Genomic DNA, 24274 nt, shown 5'->3' with positions numbered 1-24274 from the left:
GTGAAAAGGGAAAAGCATCCAGTATGTGGCAGTCCTGTGGGAGAAAATGCCTTGTTGATGCTAGAGGTCAGAGGAGAATGGGCCGACTGTTTCAAGCGTATAAAAGAACAACTTTGACTGAAATAACCACTCGTTACAACTGAGGTGTGCAGCAAAACATTTGTGAAGCCACAGCACGCACAACCTTGAGGCGGATTGGCTACAACAGCAGAAGACCCCACCGGGGACCACTTATCTCCACTACAAATAGGAAAAAGAAGCTACAGTTTGCACAAGCTCACCAAAATTGGACAGTTGAAGACTGAAAAAATGTTGCCTGGTCTGATGAGTCTCGATTTCTGTTGAGACATTCAGATGGTAGAGTCAGAATTTGGCGTAAACAGAATGAGAACATGGATCCATCATGCTTTGTTACCACTGTGCAGGCTGCTGGTGGTGGTGTAATGGTTTGGGGGATGTTTTCTTGGCACACTTTAGGCCCCTTAGTGCCAATAGGGCATTGTTTAAATGCCATGGCCTACCTGAGCATTGTTTCTGACCATGTCCATCCCTTTATGACCACCATGTACCCATCCTCTGATGGCTACTTCCAGCAGGATAATGCACCATGTCACAAAGCTTGAATCATTTCAAATTGGGATGTGCATTTTTGGGATGTGGTGGAACGGGAGCTTTGTGCCTTAAATGTGCATCCCACAAATCTCCATCAACTTCAAGATGCAATCCTATAAATATGAGCCAACATTTCTAAAGAATGCTTTCAGCACCTTGTTGAATCAACAATGCCACATAGAATTAAGGCAGATCTGAAGGCGAAAGGGGGTCAAACACAGTATTAGTATGGTGTTCCTAATAATCCTTTAGGTGAGTGTATGTTAGACCCTATACCATCTAAGCTCCTAAAAGAGGTGCTTCCAGAAGTCATAGATCCTCTTCTGACTATTATTAATCATTGTCATTAGGATATGTCCCCAAAACCTTCAAACTGGCTGTTATTAAGCCTCTCATCAAAAACCACAAAAAAAAACAAAAAAAAAAAAACACCACAACTTGGCCCCAAAGAACTAGTTAATTATAGACCAATCTCGAATCTCCCTTTTCTGTCCTAGATACTAGAAAAGGTGGTATCCTCACAATTATATTCCTTCTTAGAGAAAAATGGTATATGTGAGGATTTCCAGTCAGGATTTAGACCGTATCATAGTACTGAGACTGCTCCCCTTAGAGGTACAAATTACCTGCTCTTATCATCTGATCTTGGTTGTATCTCTCTATTAGTTTTATTGGATCTTATTACTGCATTGGACACAATTGACCACAACATTCTTTTGCAGAAACTTGAACACTTTGTTGCCATTATTGGAAGTGCATTAGCATGGTTTAAATCATACTTATATGACCGCCATCAGTTCATAGCAGTGAATGGATAGGTATCATATCTATCACAAGTGCAGTAAGGAGTACCTCAAGGCTCAGTACTAGGGCTGCTACTCTTCACGCTTTATATGTTACCCTTGGGAGATATCATCAGGAAACATGGTTTTAGTTTTCACTGTTATGCTGTTGATACTCAGCTCTATATTTCTTTGCGGCCCGGTGAAACACACCAATTTGAAAAACTAATGGAATGCATAGTCGATATAAAAAACTGGATGACGAGTAATTTCTTACTGCTAAATTCTGAAAAAAAAAAAACAGAGGTGTTAATTATAGGACCTAAAACCTCTGCATGTAATAACCTAGAACACTGTATAAGGGGCCGTTTCATAGTCAACGCATCTGTACGCAAACGCGTCCCCGAGGCTACGCATCGTTACGCTTCGGCCGCCATTATGCGTCGGTGCGTAGCCAAATGTGTCGTCCTAGTTTTTGATTTGAGACGCGCCGATGCACGCAATACTATGCGTTGTCTGTGGGGGCGACATTACAAGTATTGTACATTAATTCAAGTATATTGTGTTTTACAGAAGTAGAAGGTTTGAATACGCATACATCCACATTTATATGATAGTTCATCGCAATTACATTCAAATAAAATAGTGTTGGAAAATGCATGGAGAGAGGTTGCAACCGCAATGGGAAAACCCATAGACAAAGTAAAAACGGACTGGAAAAGTGCCCGTGACAAATTCACCAGGGCGCACAAAAAGTGGAAGGTGGCATGCAGAAGTGGTGCGGGGCAGCTAAGTTTCGGCTACCCAAAAATATTGACTCAACTTAGCTGGCTGAGTGAATTCATAAAGAATAGGACTACAGAATCAAATTTTTCGGTATGTAAACAATTCTGTGTGTGTAGCCTATCTAGGAGTCAATGCTGTGTGTTTTTCTCGAGAAGCTGAAAGAGCCTATGGCAGGGGAGAGAGAGGGAGGGAGATGTGTGTGTACATCCAAATCCATTCAATTTGTGCAATTAAATTTAAGTTATGTTATATTTTATTATTTTGATTCCTTTATAACTGTCATTTACTGAGAATGGTAGGCTACTGATTTGGTCAGGACGTTTGAAACAGGAATAGGCCTACATTTTCTTTCTGTGTAGGCAGGTGAGGGAGACGATGAGGGCCAGGATGATAATGATGATGAGGAGGAGGAAAGCATTATTGCACAGGGAGATCAGGCACTTCCATCTACCCCCAATCCCGACTCATCCATATCCCAGTTTTCCCCACTTCTATCTGACCCTTCCACCACCCCAGCATTAGTGGCTTCGACCGTTTCTACACCATCTCATCCCCCTACCACCCCGACATCATCAGCCTCCCGTGGTGGTAAAAGGAAGCGCAAAAGCCACAGGCCGATGATAGATTCATTTGAGCGTACGCTCCTCGATAGGCTGCAGGAAATACGGCAGGAGAGAGAGAGGGAGAGGGAAAACGAAAAGAGGGACATACACACCACTTTTTGTAACTACCTGTGCCATTTTCTACAAAATCTCCCACAGGAACAAAGTGCAATTTTGATGCGTGACATTAAACAGCTCATGCGGCAGTATGAGCCCTTTTAATTTGTCTACCAATATTGTAGGCTACATGCTGTTACTGACGTTATTTGTTACTAACATTTGTTAGGTCATGTTCTGTGTAAAACATGTTAAAGTTCAGTAGCCTTCATATGAAAATGAATTACACTTTCACCATTTGGTTTTCACAATGCCATATTAGTTAAAATGTGTAATGGTTTTCACAATGCCATATTAGTTAAAATGTGTAATGGTTTTCACAATGCCATATTAGTTAAAATGTGTGATGGTTTTCACAATGCCATATTAGTTAAAATGGGTAAAGTATTAACTAATTAAAAAAAACTCAAAGCTTCAAAGTGACCTTTTATCAATTTATTGGTCATTGCTACCCAATCGTAGCACACTGTACTGGTGGGTAAACACGCCAGCATCTGATAAAAAGAAGTCAGCCAGCTGCTCCCTGACAAGTGCCGCTCTCCGGGAGGGTCTGCTGCTGCCGACCGAACACTGTGGTCCGTCGACCATGTTCTGGTCCCCCACAACGTGCTGCCTCCACTCTCCAGGCTGGACCTCTCCGGTGTCAGACGTCGCATCCACAAAGGTGGCGGGCATATATCTGGCATGTTCAGTGGATGCCAGAAAGTTGTGGAGAGCCACACACGCCTTCACGAGCTTCACCGTTTTTTCAGGTTTGCAGTCAATCAGGCGCCTGAAAATTCGGAAGCGCGCAGCTAATATACCGAAGGCATTCTCCACCACGCATCTCGCCCTGGCCTGTCGGTCATTGTAAATACGCTTCCTATCCTGCAGGTTCGTGCCTTTAATAATGAGAAGACAAATAATGTTATTAACTATAAATATATAACAATCTATAAACGAGCTAAGAACAGTGCATTCTTTTTCATTGCTTCTGGGCTATTTTATTGAGCAGGTCTGCTATCAATTATTTTTATTCTCACCTGGATAGGGTCGCATCAGGTTCTCCTGTAAGGGAAATGCCTCATCCCCCAGGAAAAAAAAAGGACTGGGCGTTGTGGTGCCTGGTAGGACAGCAGGAGCAGGTAGATTGAGACTGCCCTGTGCCAGTCTGGATCCAAACACACTGCGGCCCAACACACCTCCATCACTCTCACGCCCGAATGCGCCAACATTGACGTAAATAAATCTGTAGTTCGCATCAGCAGCTGCCATAAGGATAATAGAAAAAAACCTTTGTAATTGTAGAAGTCGCTGCCTGATTGTGGTGGTGCTCTGATGCGAACATGCTTCCCGTCAATCGCCCCGACACATAGGGGAAACTGCCACTGTCTCCAAAAGTCCTCCTCTATGTCTTGCCACTGACTGCTCGAAGGAAAGGCCATGTACTCCCCCTGAAGGGCATCCCAGATGGCACAACACATCTCCTCTACAATGCCCGAAACAGTGCTGGTGCCCATTTTGTAGCTGGCAGAGAGTGCCTGCAGGCTGATGCCTGTTGTGAGGTACCGCAAAGTCACTGCAAGCCTTTGCGAAGCTCCAATCGGGTTGCGGTGATTTTGGTGAGTTTCCGGGAGAAAGCGGACGACTTTTGTAAGCAATTCATCAAATTTTGGCGCCGACATCCTAAAATACTGGAAATGTCTCTCCTCGTCCAGGCTTCGCATGGGAAGCACCAGAGACACAAACTCCCCATCCTGATCTCTTTTTTTATTTAAAGGGTGAACATACCACCGTCTATCTCTGCGTTGCCTTTGTTGCCGCCGATGTAAAATCAGTAATAACAGAATACATTCCTCTTCTGTTGCCATTGTGATCTGAATACGTGACGCGACTCTACTAATAATATCACCCAACTCTACTACCCCCTGTTGCGTGAGCGGTGTATTGCATACACGCATCACCCCTGACGCTTGCGTTCACTGTTTAGACTATGAAAGGGAGCGCGTCGCTTGCGTTTCGCGCGTTGACTATGAATCGGCCCTAAGACTTGATGGCTGATCTGTCAGTTCTTCGTCATCAGTTAGGAACCTAGGCATGCTATTTGATCGCAATCTTTCCTTAGAAAGCCCCGTTTCTAGCATTTGTAAAACTGCATTTTTCCATCTAAAAAATATATCTAAATTACGGCCTATGCTCTCAATATCAAATGCAGAAATGGTAAACCAGATTATTGTAATGCTTTATTGGGTGGTTGATCTGCATGCTTAGTAAACAAACTACAGCTAGTCCAATATGCAGCAGCATGAGTTCTTACTAGAAGCAGGAAGTATGACCATATTAGCCCGGTCCTGTCAACACTGCACTGGCTCCCTATCAAACATTGTATAGATTTTGAAATATTGCTTATTACTTAGAAAGACCTGAATGGTTTAGCACCTCAGTATTTTAATGAGCTCTTTTTTCATTATAATCCAATACGTCCGCTACGGTCTCAAAACTCATGCAATTTGATAATACCTAGAATATCAAAATCAACTGCGGGTGGCAGATCCTTTTCCCATTTGGCGCCTAAACTCTGGAATAACCTACCTAACAATGTTCAGGAGGCAGACACACTCTTGCAGTTTAAATCTAGATTAAAGACCCATCTCTTTAACCTGGCTTACACATAACATACTAATATGCTTTTAATATCCAAATCCGTTAAAGTATTTTAGGCTGCACTAAATAGGTGCATTAACAGGCCAAGACCACAAGAAACTGATGATTCTTCTGCAAATCTGACTTTGCTGCAGCTTGGAATTGAACTGCTGGTTTCGTCTGGTCAGAGGAGAACTGGCCCCCCAACTGAGCCTGGTTTATCCCAAGGTTTTTTTCTCCATTTTGTCACAGATGGAGTTTCGGTTCCTTGCCGCCGTCGCCTCTGGCTTGCTTAGTTGGGGTCACTTAATTTCCAGCGATATCATTGACTTGATTGCAAATAAATGCACAGACACTATTTAAACTGAACAGAGATGACATCACTGAATTCAATGCTGAACTGCCTTAAACTAAATTCCTAATTAATGTTTTTCAGTTGCTTTGACGCAATGTATTTTGTTTAAAGCGCTATATAAATAAAGGTGACTTGACTTGACTTGACTTGACATTCAGGGCTTTAGAGGTCCACTCTAGGTGCTGATCCACCATCTGGGGTGGACACGTACTGTATCCGGATGACTGCAGTGACCATCTGATCTGGATATAGACTGGATCTGTTGGCTACTGTGACACTGGAATAAGAGATAAACAGACTAATATTAGCGTAGATGCCATTTTTCTAATGATGTAGCAAGTACAATGTGTGTTATGGGAAGTGTTCCTGGTTCCGGTTTTCGTAATTAATGCAGTCAAAAAATTGGATTTGAATATTAGAAATATGTTAGTGTGTTATGTGTAAGCCAGGTTAAAGAGGTGGGTCTTTAATCTAGATTTAAACTGACAGAGTGTGTCTGCTTCCCGAACAATGTTTGGTAGGTTATTCCAGAGTTTGGTCACTAAATAGGAAAATGATCTGCCACCCGAAGTTGATTTTGATGTTCTAGGTATTATCAAATTGCCATAATTTTGAGAATGCAGCGTACATGGAGGACTATAGTGCAATAAGAGCTAAGTAATAAGCAAAAATTAAAAATCGATACAATGTTTAATACGGAGCCAGTGTTGTTTTGACAGAACCGGGCTAATATGAAGAACTCTAGCTGCTGCATTTTGGACTAGATGGAGTTTGTTTATTAAGCGTAGAGAACAACCACCCAATAAAGCATTACAATAATCTAACCTTGAGGTCATAAACGCAAGAATTAACATTTATGCATTTTACATTGAGATCATAGGTCATCATTTATATATATATTTTGAGATGGAAATATGCAGTTTTACAAATGCTAAAAATGTGTCTTTCAAAGGAGAGATTGATATCACGTAGCACACCTAGGTTCCTAACTGATGACAAAGAATTGACAGAGCAGCCATCAAGTCTCAGACAGGGTTCTATGTTATTACATGCAGAGTTTTTAGGTCACATAATTATAATTAACTATAATAACTATAATAAAATACTATAACTATAATAAAAAATAAAAATAAAAAAAAAAGGAATGGAAATGGAAGTTTCTAGATCGGTCTGTAATTAACTAGTTATTTGGGGTCTAGTTGTGGTTTTTGATGAAAGGCTTAATAACAGCCAGTTTGAAGGTTTTGGGGAAGATTTTGGGGACATATGCTAATATGACATATTCTGACTTTAATGACAAATTAATTAAAGTCAGCAGAGGATCTATGACTTCTGGAAGAACCTCTTTTAGGTTGTTGGTTTATATTATTTAAAAAGTTGATACAATTCTTCCTCTTCCTAATGATCTGAGTGGTCTGTTAGGCTTATATTCAGTGAGCATATCTGAAATATATTTCGGTCCTAGGTCATTTAGTGACTTATATACGAGTAAAAGTACTTTATGTGTAAGGACCTGAGGACTGGTGTGATATGCTCAGATTTTCTGATTCTAGTCAGAATCCTGGCAGCAGCGTTCTGGATGAGCTACAGCTGTCTAATGGTCTTTTTGGGAAGGCCGGTGAGGAGCCCATTACAATAGTCCACCCTGGTGGTGATGAAGGCATGAACTAGTTTCTCCAAGTCTTGACTTGAAACAAAACATCTAATTCTTGCAATGTTTTTTAGATGATAGTATGCTGATTTAGTTACTGCTTTGACATGACTACTGAAACTAAGGTCGGTCTCCAGAATCACACCAAGATTCCTGACTTGATTTTTAGTTGTTTGACCCCTAGAGTCAAGGTATGAATTCACACTTCCGTTTTTTCCTTGTTTAACTGAAGAAAGTTCTGGCACATCCAACTATTAATTTCATCAGTGCATTGGCAGAGGGAGTCAATGGGGCTGTAGTCATTTGGAGATAAGGCTAGGCAAATATGGGTATCATCAGCATAGCTGTGATAGGCAATTTGGTTCTTTCTCATTATTTGACTTAGTGGGAGCATATACAGGCTAAACAAGAGCGGTGCAAGAATTGACCCTTGTGGGACTCCGCATGCCATGGACGTCCACTTAGACTTATGCTCTCCTATACTCACATAATAGCCTCTTCCTTCTAAGTATGAGCTGAACCATTTGAGTACCATCCCAGAAAGCCTGACCCAGTTTTCCAGTGTCTCTAGTAGTATGTTATGATCGACAGTGTCAAACGCAGCACTGAGATCTAGCAATACCAGCACCGATATTTTGCCAGAGTCACAATTTAAGCGAATATCATTCATTATCTTAATAAGTGCTGTCTCTGTGCTGTGATGCGGTCGAAAACCATATTGAAAATTGTCCAATTATCCATTTGAGTTTAAGTATTTGTTCAGCTGATTAAAAACTACCTTTTCTATAATTTTGCCTATAAAAGGAAGATTAGATATTGGTCTAAAATTGCTCAAAATGGTGTTATCAAGATTGCTCTTTTTCAGGAGGGGCTTAACAACTGCAGTTTTTAAGGAGTTTGGGAATGTCCCAGAAAGAAGTGAGGCGTTCACCACTTCTAAAAGATCTGCTTCTAAACAGTTAAGCACACTTTTGAAAAAAAGATGTGGGAAGTGTGTCAAGATAGCAGGTTGACGATTTTAGGTGCTGCACTGTCTTCCAGAATTTTGCTATCAATTGCTTCAAAAATAGACATAGTATCTTTTTGATATTGTGGCCTAATCTGTCTGACCTATGCATTTCTTGAGGATGTGCCAATCACCTTCCTGATATTGATGATCTTCTCAGAAAAGAAAGAAGCAAACTCATTGCATTTTCTGTCTGAGAGCATTTCACTGGGAATCTGACTTGGGGTGGGGGGGGGGGGTTGTCAGTCTCTCAACAGTGGCAAAAAGAGTACGAGTGTTATTTAAAGTTACTGTTTATAAGGTTTGAGAAGAAATTCTGTCTAACTGTGGCTAGTTTCACATTAAAAGCATGAAGGCTGTCTTTATAGATGCTATAGTGAATTTCAAGTTTTGTCTTCCGCCATATCCGCTCTGCTTTTCTGCATTGTCTTTTCATAGTCTGAACTGCTGTTGATCTTCTCCAAACTGATTTCTGTCTGTTTGTTTTCTTACTGACTATTATTGGAGCAATATCATCAATAACATTCTTAACTTTTGAGTTAAAGGAATCAAGGAGAGTATCAACAGAGTCTGCAGAAATGCTTGGTGTTAAAGATATAGCCTCCATAAATAGTACACTTGTGTTCTCGTTAATGCATCTCCTTCTGACAGAGACAGATCTAGATTCAGTGGTAGCAGAGATCAATATATCAAGAAAATACAGAAGTGATCAGAAAGTGCTATGTCCTTAATAACAATAGATTACAATAAATGTTTAGACCCCTACTGATGATTAAGTCTAGAGTGTGTCCACCTTTGTGTGTGGGTCCATGCACATGCTGAGTTAAGTCAAAAGTGTTTAGAACCGTTATCATTTCTTTTGTAGTTTTGTTTTCTGCATTATCTATGTGAATATTAAAATCCCCTGCAATAGCAAAACAGTCAAACTCTGAGGAAATCATTGATAACATTTCTGTGTCCTCTTCAACAAAGGCTGGAGAGTATTTTGGAGGCCTGTAAATAATAATAAACAGAATGCGTGGAGCACCTTTCAGCACAATCCCTAGATATTCAACAGACAAGTATTGACAAAATGACACTTGCTGGCATTTATAGACATCTTTAAATAGAGCAGCTACACCCCCACCTTTCCTAACAGTCCTGCAGACACTCATGTAAGTGAAGTTAGGAGGGGCTGCTTCATTAAGGACTGTTGCATTGCAAGAGTCAGAATATCCAGCTTTGAGAGAGTTATAACTCAGAGACAGTGAGAGTGATGAGCAACCACAAACATGCTGACATTGAGAGTTTAGACCTTTATAGTATTTAACTTCCAGCCAGCGATCGTCCAATCATCACATCCATATGGAGACAACAAGCTTCCAAGGACCATATAGAAGGTAACGTGGTACTTAACCTCTTAGCCTGCACCCCAACGCCCTCATCTTGAACGACCCTCAACTTGCACGTGTCAGTGTTACAGTATGTTTTAAACCCCAAATATTTTACTTATAACTTCAGTATATATTAATTATAACTTCATTATAGTTTTCCATTAATTATTTAGTTATTTGTAATGTTATTTGTAAAAAAAAAAAAAAAAAAAAACTCACCTAATTATTATTTTGTAACATGTTCCATAAAAATTTTACGTTAGTCTTCCAGTGTTGCCTGAATTGTTTTTAGTTAGCTCAATGTTCATGGAAATAGTTTTATAGTCCATTCAACTAATATAATTAATTGGTCAAACATCATGAAAACTACAACAAATTGTGTAAATAAAAATTTAAACATGCACTCCATGTGTTTCATATGTTACCTCAACTACGATTTATTATTTAGCCATCTTAAGAAATTGCTGTGGAACTAGTTATAATATTTAATATTGAACTTTAGAAAATTTTTACCTGGTGTCTATTAATTGCTAAAACACACACATTACAACACATAATAGCCTTTATTTAATAACAATCGGCATTTATAACATTTGACATACAGACTAAAAATGCATGCATAAAGGGAAAGTTCACCCAGAGATGTTTTTAATTGACTCACCTTCAAGCTATCCAAGATGTAGTTAACCTTTCTTTTTTCAATTGAACAGTAAAGGAAATTTTTAGGTGAAAACATTGCAATTCAAAATCTGCACGTCTCTGGCTGCCGGCTTTTGAGATCCAAATGAAAATGTACAGACAAGACCAAATTTCCAAAGACTTCCAGTGACACATTGAGGCCTTATGAAGCTAAAAAAAAAAATCAAAAATCAGCAGCCACAAATGTGCAATATATGAATCGCCAAGGATCTTTACTGTTCTTCTGAAGAAAGTAGTGCAAACAAACATTTACAAATATTACTACTACAGTTAGTACAAATTACAAATTACAAACTACAAACTGCAATTACATATAATGAGGCAGAAGTCTGAACTGACAAATTACAAACTACAAACTGCAATGACATCTTTAAAATGAGGTAGAAGTTTGAACTGACAAATTACAAACTACAAACTGCAATTAAATATTCAAAATGAGTTACCTCATACATAAATATTTACACATTTACATATTTAAAATGAGGCAGAAGTCCTGAGTAAAATAAAGTCTAGTCACTGTATTATTCATAGTGCCTTTTACACTGCAGATAGTGTCAAAGCAGCTTTACAGTATTAAACAGAAAAATTTTGTCTAAGGAGAAGGAACCAAACCTCCATAGTTCTTCTGAGTAAAATAACGTCTCGGTTATGTCTGTAACCTCGGTTCCCCGAGAAGGGAACGAGACGATGCGTCGATAACGCTTTGGGAACGCATTCTGCGTGAGTGCGTCTAAAGCATCCATGTCAACTAGTCCAATGGCGAGAGTGAGCGTCAGGAGTGACATCACAACCAGGAATTGATAAAAACCCCAACCGGAGCAACCGGTGTTAGCTTCGACAGTGCCGAAGCAAGTCGATCACAGGAACGAAGGAAGTATGGCAGGAAGACGCATCGTCTCGTTCCCTTCTCGGGGAACCGAGGTTACAGACGTAACCGAGACGTTCCCCATCGAGGGAGAGACGATGCGTCGATAACGCTTTGGGAACGAGAATACCCAAACCGCCATATTACAAGTGCCTGAGTGTCAGCCAGAACAACCAACGCCTCAAGAATTAAAAACCTGAGACCCGGGAGTAGCGTCCAGGTCTAGGCTATAAAACCTGACGAATGTGAGTGGGGAGGACCAGCCTGCCGCATCACAAACATCCTGAAGAGAGGCCCCAGATAATAAGGCTCTAGAGGCCGCCATACTCCTAGTATAATGAGCTCTGACCCCCAAAGGGCACGGTAGGTCAGAAGACTCATAGGCAAGAAGGATAGCCCCAACTATCCACTTACTAAGTGTCTGTTTAGTGGCAGGCAGACCTATCTTAGGTGACCCGAAACAAACAAACAGCTGATCGGATTTCCGAAAAGAAGAAGTCCGATGAACATAAGTGTCCAATGCTCGCACCGGGCACAAGAGGTTAGACTTTTCCTGGTCCGATGATGCAAACGGGGGAGGACAGAAAGCCTGCAGAACAATAGGTCTCGGAACAACGGTCGGTACCTTAGGGACGTATCCCTGCTTAGGGTAGAGAAATGCTTTGACCATCCCAGGTGCAAATTCAAGGCAGGTGGGAGAAACCGAGAGAGCCTGAAGGTCTCCGACTCTTTTAAGGGACGAAATAGCAAGGAGAAAAGTAGTCTTAAACGAAAGAAACTTCTCAGAGACCGAATCTAGGGGTTCAAACGGAGCCCTAGAAAGGCCTTCTAAAACTATAGCCAGGTCCCAGGCCGGCACTCTAGTACGAGTTGCAGGTCTCAGCCTCAAGGTGCCACGAAGGAAACGAGAGATAAGAGGGTCTCGACCCAGAGATGCACCACCCACTGGGGCGTGGAAAGCCGAGATGGCCGCCACGTAAACTTTTAAGGTGGATGGACATAGACCAGAAGTGAAGCGGTCTTGTAAAAACTCAAGAACTGAGCCAACAGAGCAGTGGACGGGGTCACACTGATGTTGGTAACACCAAGAAGAAAAAACATTCCATTTGAGTCTCCTCGTAGCTGGAGCTCTGGAGCTAAGAATGGTCTCCACAATCTCAGTTGAGAGACCACTCTCTATGAGTTGCGCCCCCTCAGAGGCCACACCCAAAGCTTCCAAATCTCTGGCCGGGGGTGAAATATAGTGCCCCCGGCCTGAGACAGAAGGTCTTTCCTGATCGGGATCTCCAAGGGAGAACCATCGAGGAGATGAATCAGGTCCGCAAACCAAATTCGACTCGGCCAGTGTGGAGCTACGAGAAGTAGACTTACTCCATCCTTGCGGACTCTCTCCAGAACTCCTGGGAGCAGAGCAACAGGGGGAAACGCATACAGACGTAGCCTCGGCCACGTCTGTACCATAGCGTCCAACCCCAGGGGGGCTGGATGAGTAAGGGAGAACCATAGTGGACAGTGCGTCAGGGACTGAGACGCAAACAGATCCACTTCTGCTTGGCCATAAGATTCCCATATGAGCTCCACCACCTCAGGGTGAAGCCTCAACAGGGTGTCTGCTCCAATATTCTGAGTCCCTGGTATATACATTGCCCTCAGAGAGCGTAATTTCCCCAGGGACCCCAGGAGGATCTGGTGCGCTAATTTGCAGATTGGGCGCGAGCGCAGACCCCCCTGATGGTTGATGTAAGAGACCACCGATGTATTGTCTGTGCGGACCAGCACATGATGGTCCCTCAGGTCTGGCAGGAAGTGCCTCAAAGCTTTGAAGACAGCCATCATCTCCAGGCAGTTGATGTGCCAAGAGTGATGATGGCTCTCTCACAGACCCTGAGCTGAGCGGCCTTCCATTACTGCTCCTGAGAGATAAATCCGTAGCCCGACGAAGTTCGCGAATTCGTCACGGCTGACTGCACTGTTATCTAACTCCCCCAGCAGCTCAGCCTGATAAGCCTGAAGCAAAGCCATCGAGTGAAGGCAAGCTCCAGCCTGACCTGCTGCTGTGTAAGCTTTACCCACTAAATTAGATGTGATCTTTAAAGGCTTCGTGGGCAAAGTCGGGTTCTTAATAGATGACGCTGAACCAGGGGAAAGATAGCTCTTGAGCGTCTGCTCCACCCGGGGCATCGCTTCATAACCATTTTCTTTCAGCCCTCTTATATCAGAATAAATGCGCACTTGAGGGCTGAAAAGAGGTGATGAATATGGCTTACTCCATGATCTAGACAGCTCACTGTGAAGATCAGGGAAAAAAGGGAGACCCCGTGATGTAGGCGATGTTTTAGAAGAGAGAAAACGCTCGTCTAATTTGCTTTTAGGACGGGCACTCTGTTTATCAGATGGCCAAGATATATGTATCTTATCTACAGCTCGTGTTAATACATCAACCAACTCCTCATATGCTGGGGAAAGAGATGGCGAATCCTCTTCCCCCCTGATTGTGTCATCTTCACTGCCCGTTACATCTAATTCCTCGGAGCTAGAGCAACGAAGCAATGGGCTCTCCCCCCGGGCGGAAGAAGCCGCGGGGCAGGCTTCCGACACCGGAGTTTGAGCTATGGATCTCCCAGGCAAGGGAGGAGAAAGAGCCCTCGGACCCGTCTCCAACCCCGCTGAGAGATACATTTGCGAACCCCAGGAATGCATTGGTCATGCACCCTGAGGAGTGCGAGGCTCGCCGCTTTTCTCATCAAAGAGTGATAAAGCGGGAGCGGAGCATGCGAAGCGAAAGCTTCTCACAATCAGTCTCCTCGACTGCTGATAAAGCATGCTCCACTCCCAAACAAACTACACAAAGCTCGTGTGTATCCCCACCCGTTAAATAACGCGGGCAGGGAGAAGCACATGGTTTGAATAGTTGCTTAGCCATTGTATATAAACTTTGCACAAGACAACAGTAAATATGACAGACAGGTTTGACACAGATCGCTTGCTGAGGCACAGAAAGCTAACACCGGTTGCTCCGGTTGGGGTTTTTATCAATTCCTGGCCGTGATGTCACTCCTGACGCTCACTCTCGCCATTGGACTAGTTGACATGGATGCTTCAGATGCATCGTCTCTCCCTCGATGGGGAACTGAGTAAAATAAAGTCTAGTCACTGTATTATTCATAGTGCCTTTTACACTGCAGATAGTGTCAAAGCAGCTTTACAGTATTAAACAGAAATATTTTGTCGAAGGAGAAGGAACCAAACCTCCATAGTTCTTCTCTGGCCAGACAAATCTCGATATGGGGATAGAGAGATTGTGAAGTGTGCTTGGTCACTGATTCTGTGAATTCTGTTCCATAATGAGCTTGTCTTTACATCATAGTGGCAGGGACGCTGTTGGCATGGGGGACAGGGGGGTCTTGACCCCCGCAGTTTTTAAAAGACAGCAAATGACCCCTGCACTTTTGATAAGGGAAAATAGCCTGCTATGCTATTCACTAACTAAAACTTCATACAATGAACATTGCATTCATTGTAATTCAAGCCATACACCAATGTTAAGTTTTAAAATGTTTATTTCAGACATATTTTAGGGACAAGGAGAAATTTGGTATTTGTTCTGGTTAGTGATTTAAAGTTGGACAGACAAAATAACACTGTGGTGAGAATTTTTTTTTATTTTTATTTTTTTTTATTTTTTATCTACGTCTGCTAGCTAAGACTTAACCATTTCTATCTAGCTCAGATTTTGAGAGAGCAATAATGTCCATTGTCTTTTCACGAATGGATTATTGTAACTCCTACTACTATGGAGTTGACGTTCGAGCACTCATGCGTTTACAGAAAATCCAAAATGCTGCTGCAAAAATTATCAAGTCGGCAAAGAAATATGAATCTGTGACTCCGTTATTAATTTCATTAAAGTGGTTGCCAGTAGGCTACGACTTAGAATTGTCTATAAAATCCTGGTACTTGTAAGGCTCCATATAAGGCTCTGCACAATATAGGTCCTGTGTATTTGTCTGGTTTGGTGACGATCTACACCCCCTCCAGATCCCTGAGATCAAAGAATCAACATCTGCTGTGCACTACCAGGACAAAATAAAAACATGGAGGCCCTAAATTGTGGAATGACCTCCTTCAAATTTATTCGATCTGCCAAATCCTTATACATGTTCAAAGCTGTCTTAATACAATATCTTTTAAACTCAAATGGGGAGCATTTTTAAAGGGGTTAGTGTTTATGTATGTTTATGTGAGGTGGATATGTCTATCTCTGTCATTTTCTTGTGTTTTTTTCTTTCTGTTTAACTTATGACTGTAAAGCACTGTTTATTTTGTGTCACCATACTGACAGGGCCTAAGTTTTGATCTTTTATATGTACTTCTTAATTATCAGGCAAGTTTAATATATGATGATGGTTCAATGGTAAACCTGAAATGGTGGTCTGATATCTGGGATTCTGATCTGTTCTGATCTGATATATATATATATATATATATATATATATATATATATATATATATATATATATATATATATATATATATATATATATACCTAGGGTTATGTTTGTTTTCCTTAACCTTAACCTTCCTTAAGCGTAAATGAGCAACTGTATTAAAGTGCTAGAAAAGAGAGAGTCCATAGTTTCTGTTACATCATCAAGTTGTTCTGAGGTTTTGGATATGCTAAGGAATTTGGATACATCAGGAGGATAACTTAAGAAAGCAGTCTTTTTTGGTAGAAGTGATGGTTCTACCATACTTGTAACAAGAAGAAGAATTTACAATTTTGGCTATATGAAGTTTGCACAAAACTAAATAATGATCTGAGATATCATCACTTGGCTGCATAATTTCAACACTATCAACATCAATTCCATGTGACAGTATTAAATCTAGAGTATGATTTCGACAATGAGTAGGTCCGGAAATGTGTTGTCTAACCCCAATAGGGTTCAGAATGTCTATAAATGCTGATCCCAATGCATCTTTTTCATTATCAACATGGATATTAAAATCACCAACTATTAAAATTTTATCTGCAGCCAGAACTAACTCGGATGTAAAATCACCAAACTCTTTAATAAAGTATGTATGGTTCCCTGGTGGCCTGTATACAGTAGCCAGTACAAACATAACAGGGGATTTATCATTAACATTTGTTTCTCTCACCATTACTTCAGACGAGTTATACTTGAAGCCTGTCCTCTGAGAAATCCTGAAAACTTTGTTATAAATTGAAGCAACACCCCCCCCTTTGCCTTTTAGACGCGGCTCATGTTTATAAGAGTAATCTTTTGGGGGTGGACTCATTTAAAATAATGTAATCATCAGGTTTTAGCCAGGTTTCTGTCAAACAGAGCACATCTAGATTATGATCAGTGACCATAGTATTTACAAAAAGTGTAACAATTTAATTGAGGTTCAACAAATAAAAAACAGATGCAATATGGATAAACAAATGATCTTAACTTGGTGTGGACTTTTTTGTATTTTCTAGTTCGGGGAACAGACACAGTCTCTATAGTATGATATCTAGGTGAAAGAGTCTCTATGTGCTGAGAATTAACTGACCTCTGTGACGTGAGGCAGCTAGCAGATGGTTGGTTTAGCCAGTCTGTCTGCTTCCTGACCTGGGCCCCAGTTAGTCAAATATAAACTCTAAGAATATTTGCCATATTTCTAGAGAGAAGAGTGGCGCCACCCCAGGAGGGATGAAGACCATCTCTTTTCAACAGGTCAGGTCTGCCCCAAAAGCTCGTCCAATTGTCTATGAAACCTATGTTACTCTGTGGGCACCACTTAGACATCCAGCCATTGAGTGATGACAATCTGCTAAGCACCTCGTCACCACATTAAGCAGGGAGGGGACCAGAGCATATTACAATGTCTGACATCGTGCTTGCAAGTTCACACACCTCTTTAATGTTATTTTTAGGGATCTCTGACTGGTGAAGTCGAACATCATTAGCGCTGGCATGAATAACAATCTTACTGTATTTACGTTTAGCATTAGCCAGCACTTTTAAATTTGCCAAGATGTCAGGCGCTCTGGCTCCCGGTAAACATTTGACTATAGTGGCTGGTGTCTCTATATTCACATTCCGTACAATAGAATCACCAATAACTAGAGCACTTTCATCAGGTTTATCAGTGGGAGTTGGGAGAACCTGTTTAATGTTTTGATCGGAACAGAAGAGCGGTGTTTTGACCCACGACTACGCTGCCTCACTGTCACCCAGTTGCCCTGCTGCAGGGGCTCTGTTGCCGGGAACCGAACAATGTACAGGAAGCCCTGGGCTAGGCGCATCCAAAGCCGTATCTAGAGCCCTAACATTCTAACTGTCCTCAATTAAAGTTTGGATGTGTGTCTCTAATTCTGAAATCTTCTCTGTCAGCCTAACTATTTCCCTGCATTTATCACATGTGAATCCCTCATCTGTGACAGAGATAGACAAAACTGTACATGTGTCAAGAGATGCAAATAAACAATAGCAGGAGAAGCCATTACTCACCGTGCTTGATGAAATGTTCTTACTGCGGTTGTTTGATGAACTTGTGAAAAAACTGGAGTGAGAGAGAGGAGAGGAGAAAAGAAAAAAGCGATAGGTTCGAATGAAAACGCTAATGACAAGCTAACGAGTGCTAACGCTTTGCAGGTGTACTGCACTCACGGATATAAAATTAAAGTGAACGATCAAAATTAATCTGATAAGACTGATCGATAATATCAGAAATATGCCATCCCATTGGAGTAATGGTTTTTATACTGTACAAACTGTATATTCTATGGCCCTACACCAACCCTAACCCTCACAGTAAACTTTGTGCAGTTTTACTTTCTCAAAAAAACTAATTCTCTATGGTTTATAAGGGTTTTGAAAAATGGGGACATGGGTTATGTCCTCATAAGTCACCCTCTCCTTGTAATACCTGTGTCATACCCATGTCATCATTATACAAAGTGGTGTCCTGATATGTCACAAAAACACGCCCACACACAGTTAACTCTCATATATTATGTTAACAAATAACTAAAACCTTTATTTTGAAGGCAATTAAACACGATTAATCATTTGACAGCATATGTACTGTATATATTTATGTTCCTGTTACATTTAATGGTTTCACATTTTCTTGGTTAAACATTACAAAAGAGAGAAAAAAATATATTTATATATATTTATATTATTTTAGTTTATTTTATATTTAAAATAATAATTATACATTTCATAATGTGTTTTATGCATTTTAATATTTATTCCATAATAATAGTCAGTAAAAATTTGAACAATATTTTTGAACAATATTCTGCACCTTAGTATTGTATAACATTATAAAACAGTAGGCATTAATAGCAACTGAGTGTAAACTGGGTGTAAATGGATGACAAAATAAGAATAAATATAAGGCAATATAAACCCTCTCTATGCCTATCCTATGCAATATGAGATTTGAAAATGGAGAAAGAAAAGTTCGGTAGGCCTAAAGGGATGAAACCCAGGTCGATCACATTAAAAATTACTTTGCATGTGCTTTACTATATGAAGGCAGTCTATTTGCACTTTGCACTCAGTTTTTTTAATAGTGAACTGATGTTCAGCTGTTCTTTTTTAATAGTCAACTTATTTTCAGGTTATCATCATAAAAGCCCTGTTAACACTGTCACAGACTAGAAGATACATCTTTCATTTCATCAAGCTGAATTCTCACACAGCAGTAAAGTGCCCTTTCGGTGAGGTCTATGTGTCCCTGGACCATGGTTTTTACGGAGGGGGTAGACAACATGAATACATGCCTCCACCTAGTGGACTCTCTAGGATTATGTAAACTAGTTATCAGATGTGTGGTGTACTGCTGCTGTGTGGAATAACTGTAACTCTAATCATGATGTGCTGTATTTATTTGGATTTTTAGTTTTCCAGAAGAAAAAGTCACAAGGAGATTCTGAAACACTGTACTCTTTTCCCACAAGACAGGGTGAGATTTGTCTTTCTGAAAATTCTATAGTTTTATATGCACTATGAAGTTATGAATCTGATCCAATCATCTATAATAGATACCTATTTATTATTTATTAGAATAACATCAACAACAAAGTTAAATTATACAGCTGACATTTTATGTGCTTTCTGGTCTCCATGGTGACAGGGAGGCAGAGGGACAGCATCTCAACCACGTATGACACCTTTATGCCCAGTCAGCCACCAGGACTGGACGAGCTGATAAAACTTCAGCAGGAGGTGAAGATGGGCTCTCTGAGTATAGATGATGCTTTGGATCGATTCAATGACTGGCAGAGGCTTCAGAAGGGAATGGACAGCATCCAACAGGTAATGGACATGGTTAACCCTTTAGAATTCATTTAGTATGTTAATAAAATACTAATATGATACTTTGTACATTATCACTAGTTTGAATATAGTACTAATATTTTAACAAATGTAATTTCAATCACATATCAAACCTTGTATTGTGTTTCTGTGATGGAAATGACAATGGAAGCATCTTTGAATAAAACTGGATAAAGTTTTGTCATTAAAATAATGAGAATTATGAGACCAAAAGATTATTGTTATTTAGGCAGCTGTACTATTGATTATACATTTGTAGTAGTTTCCCTCTCAGACGCAAAGTGTATAGGACTTTACTATGGTTTTTGGTAGTCAGTTAGTCAGTCATTCTTGACTTAAGATTTGAAAAAGTTCTGTTTTCTAAGTGAAATTTATATGATTACAAAACAGATATGATATAATTCTAAGTCAGCAACAAGGTAGGGTTGCACCAGCCATTCATAAGTTCTTACTTAAAGCTGCAGTAGGTAACTTTTGTAAAAATATATTTTTTACATATTTGTTAAACCTGTCATTATGTCCTGACAGTAGAATATGAGACAGATAATCTGTGAAAAAATCAAGCTCCTCTGGCTCCTACCCAGTGGTCCTATTGCCATTTGTAGAAATACATTGCTCCCGTTAAGAAACAACCAATCAGAGCTGTGGTCCGTAACTTTGTTTGTGTTCAAAATGTAGAAAAATTTATATAATAAGCGAGTACACCATGAATCCATGAACGTTTTTAGCTTGTCCTGAATCACTAGGGTTCACCTATAATACGTGTTTATATTCTGACTATTTTAGATTGCTTCGGGGGTACCGCGGCGGAATAACCCAGTACCTTTGTGATTCTTCATAGACATAAACAGAGAGAAGTAGTTCCGGCTACGATGTTCTTCCGCAAGACGCAATCAGTTCTGTTTATTAACTGCTAGAGCGTCAAAAGTTACCGACTGCAGCTTTAAATTAGAATGTTAAGTAAAAACAAGTTTCAATTTAAAAATGATGAATTAATAACATTATTCTATATGTAAGCTATTTTTATGTAAATAACATTCAGAAACTGTGAAATATGTGAGGATCAATAAATACTTAAAGAAAAAAAAAATACATAAGAAATGCCATTCAATTATTATTTCATCTGACCTAAGCAACACAGACCAAAGCGCACAGAGGTGCTCTGTAGATGGGGTTTTGAAGATGCACTAAAAAGAAACAAAGTAAATTTTTTCACATATTGTTTTCCATCTTAATATGTACGTGAGTGTAAATGTCAGCAGCATAATATATACCTAAAGGATTGCAGGTTGTCGGGTAAAAGAAGAGCATATTGATGCAGTTCACTCAGTCTGCTATTTTATTCCAACTGTTACTCCTGACCATACATTTCCGTAAATATTTAGTTTATACATAGAGTTACACTTCAACTAAGTGTAATGGTGCAAAAAATTAAAAAAAGTAGTGCGTAAGTTGCAACTTAGTGTCCATTTATTTAAAAAATTGCCTAAGTTGGTGCAACCGGCCCCAGGACTGTACTATTTCTGTTATTTTGAGGCAGTCAATCTCTATGCATATTAAAAAAAAAAAAAAAAAATTATAATTAGCTTTTAAACAGATTAGTTTATTATTTTTACCTTACACAACCAACACATAAATTATTGATTCCTCATGGCATGAAATCTAAAAAGTGCATATTAAAGCCTGTTAATTTATTTATTTATTTTTTTTCCCCAGGAGAAAATACAGCAGCTGAGGGCTAGTATCATCAGCAACAGAGAGGATGATGAAAGTGTCTATGGTAGGGTTATTGCTAGTATATAGTATATATGATCAGTAAATCAGTAAAACTCCTATGTTTTGGGGAAGTCGTGGCCTAATGGTTAGAGGGTTGGACTCCCAATCGAAGGGTTGTGAGTTCTAGTCTCTGGCCGGACGGAATTGTGGGTGGGGGTAGTGCATGAACAGCTCTCTCTCCACCTTCAATACCACGACTTAGGTGCCCTTGAGCAAGGCATCAAACCCCCAACTGCTCCCCGGGCGCCGCAGCATAAATGGCTGCCCACTGCTCCGGGTGTGTGCTCACAGTGTGTGTGTTTTTGTTCACTGCTCTGTGTGTGTGCATTTCGGATGGGTTAAATGCAGAGCACAAATTCTGAGTATGGGTCACCATACTTGGCTGAATGTCACTTCACTTTCACTTTTTTTTCACTTTCACTAAATATATTTGAGACAAATCATTCATTAATATATGTATGCAGTGAGTTCAAGTGTTAATCAATGGCCCCATTTTAAATTTTATATATATATATATATATATATATATATATATATATATATATATATATATATATATATATATATATTATTATTATTATTTTCATTCTGGTTGCACATGAATCAAAACTTTTTTCTCAGACAAAAAACTTCTTGTGTTGTTCATTTTGCACAATCACTTTGCACTCAGTCCCTATCATTTGAGAAAACATCTAACAGATCGGCGTGATTGCTTAATGTAAAGATTACAGTGACAATATGAGAAAGAGAAAAAGAAAGTGACCTGTGTGTGAAAAGCTAACAGGCATTTTTTCTATCCATCAGATAAAATCAGCATCATCCATCACACACCAAGTAAGTAAGAAATGCCCTGCTATGAAAGTAAGAAGTTTTACTTGTTAAAGTTAAATTTTCTCTGTAGCTGTCTCCTCCTTATATGTGGGAATTGAGCTTTTGTGTATCAGGGAAACTGTTAGACCTGTTGGCTTATGCAGAAGGGTTTTAGTTACTTTGTCAGGAAAACTTTGTAACATGGAAGATTTATTATATACTTAAGATATAATAGTACCTATAATAGTATTTGTCTGTACTATACCATCCTATACTCCTATGTTTTAGCAATTTAGGAGGATCACATCTAGAGTCAGCCACCAATCACTCAGCTCTGTCTTATCATAATGACAGTGTCAGATACTTTAGTAAATTTTTATTTATTTCTGTTGTAGCTGCATCTGCAAATGAGTGTCGAAGAGCGAGTCAGCAAGCGGACACTGAGTTCTACAGTAAACCTATAAAAGGACATAATGTGAGTTTTCATTTTGCACATGCATTTACTGTTTCTTAAGAATACTATAAGACTTTGTTTCTAGCAAATGGTTTTACTCATTCAGTTATCATATTTTTCATCTGTTCTTTTTTAATAGTCAAATTTATTTAGGAAGGCAGACAAACAGTAAAAACAGGTATTAACAAGCAGACCATTTAATATTTACTTTAATAATAATAATAATAATAATAATAATAATAATATGCAAAATGTGAATTGGCTTTTTTGTAAGTTTAATTCATGAATAAAATAAAAAAAAAAAAAAAATTAATTTACACCATTATGCATCTGTATCAAGAAAAGTTTAACTGTGTGCTGCTGTGACCTTTATTGATTACATTTTCATCTTCTTTCAGACATCCTGATTGTGGAAGCACTGATCTGTCAAAGAAATTTATTAAACAATATAGTGTACATTAATATCAACAATTTCATGGCAATTCGTAACTATTTTACATGCTAATTGTGGCTTATTTGTATGTGTTTTTATGATCATGTTTGTACAAGTTCATATGATTGGCTGGCAGTTTAGGTTTACTTATTCATACGGAATAAATTTTTTCATTGAATAAGGTTGCTTAATATCCAGTGTCAGAGCAATAATAAACAATTATTCACTTGTATTTATATTACACTAAGCTAATACTTTAGAATAGGAACATCTATTCACTATTAACTAATTGCTTATTAGCATGCATACTCATAACATATTGCCTATTAATTAACCTACTATCAGTAAGCATCAAATTGGGATTTTATTGAGAGAAAACTCTTAGCAAATAGTGAATATGTGTTCCCTAATCTAAAGTGTTACTTCCACTGTTTAATTCTCCCACTACTTCTTTTTAAATGACTACTCAAGATTGTGTTGTACATTTTCATACAGAGATCTTTTTGTATCCTTTACTGCCCCCCCCCCCCCCCAAAAAAAAAAAAACATTTAGACAATATATTGACAATTTCTTTACAATGTTGCCAATAAAGAAAATTCAATCTGCAATTCTACCATAATTTGATGATAATGTCTATTTTAATTACATTGCATGTTCTGACCTCACTTTATTAGTAGTAGTAGTAGTAGTAGTAGTATTAAGCAGATTTACAGTGTGAAATCTAAAAATCTGCATGCATTTCTTAGAAAACAATACCAGTCTTGGCTGTGCAATGTTCACAAGGGGGTGCTGTGCAACCAACCATAGTAAACGGTTTTCTGGCTCAGATCTCTCATGTTGTATTGATGGGCATTTTAATAGACAAAAACAAAGCCACTGCACAACCCAATGTCCCTGTGGACCTCTCAGTTCCATTCGGATCGCTGATTGTAAGTAAGGACACAATCAAACATCTGGGGAAAAGCATCTACAGAAGAGTGAGGTC

The 24274-nt window shown here is 39.4% G+C and overlaps 1 protein-coding gene across 1 annotated transcript in view; it reads left to right on the top strand.

The window, feature by feature from the left end:
- The window catches only part of LOC113078638 (B-cell scaffold protein with ankyrin repeats), a 41245-nt gene extending 17411 nt beyond the window's left edge, over positions 1–23834 (top strand). The window contains exons 4-9 of the mRNA XM_026250969.1: positions 19379–19441; positions 19613–19794; positions 21532–21595; positions 22396–22425; positions 22797–22876; positions 23254–23834. Of these exons, the coding sequence (XP_026106754.1) occupies positions 19379–19441; positions 19613–19794; positions 21532–21595; positions 22396–22425; positions 22797–22876; positions 23254–23262 (428 nt within the window). The 3' untranslated portion in view covers positions 23263–23834. The remainder of the gene's footprint in view (positions 1–19378; positions 19442–19612; positions 19795–21531; positions 21596–22395; positions 22426–22796; positions 22877–23253) is intronic.
- The last annotated feature ends 440 nt before the right edge of the window (positions 23835–24274 follow it).

Source organism: Carassius auratus, unplaced genomic scaffold, assembly GCF_003368295.1.
Source record: "Carassius auratus strain Wakin unplaced genomic scaffold, ASM336829v1 scaf_tig00026160, whole genome shotgun sequence".
Taxonomy (NCBI): domain Eukaryota; kingdom Metazoa; phylum Chordata; class Actinopteri; order Cypriniformes; family Cyprinidae; genus Carassius; species Carassius auratus.
The sequence above is the reverse complement of the archived record's forward strand: the minus strand, read 5'-3'. Positions and strand labels throughout refer to the sequence as shown.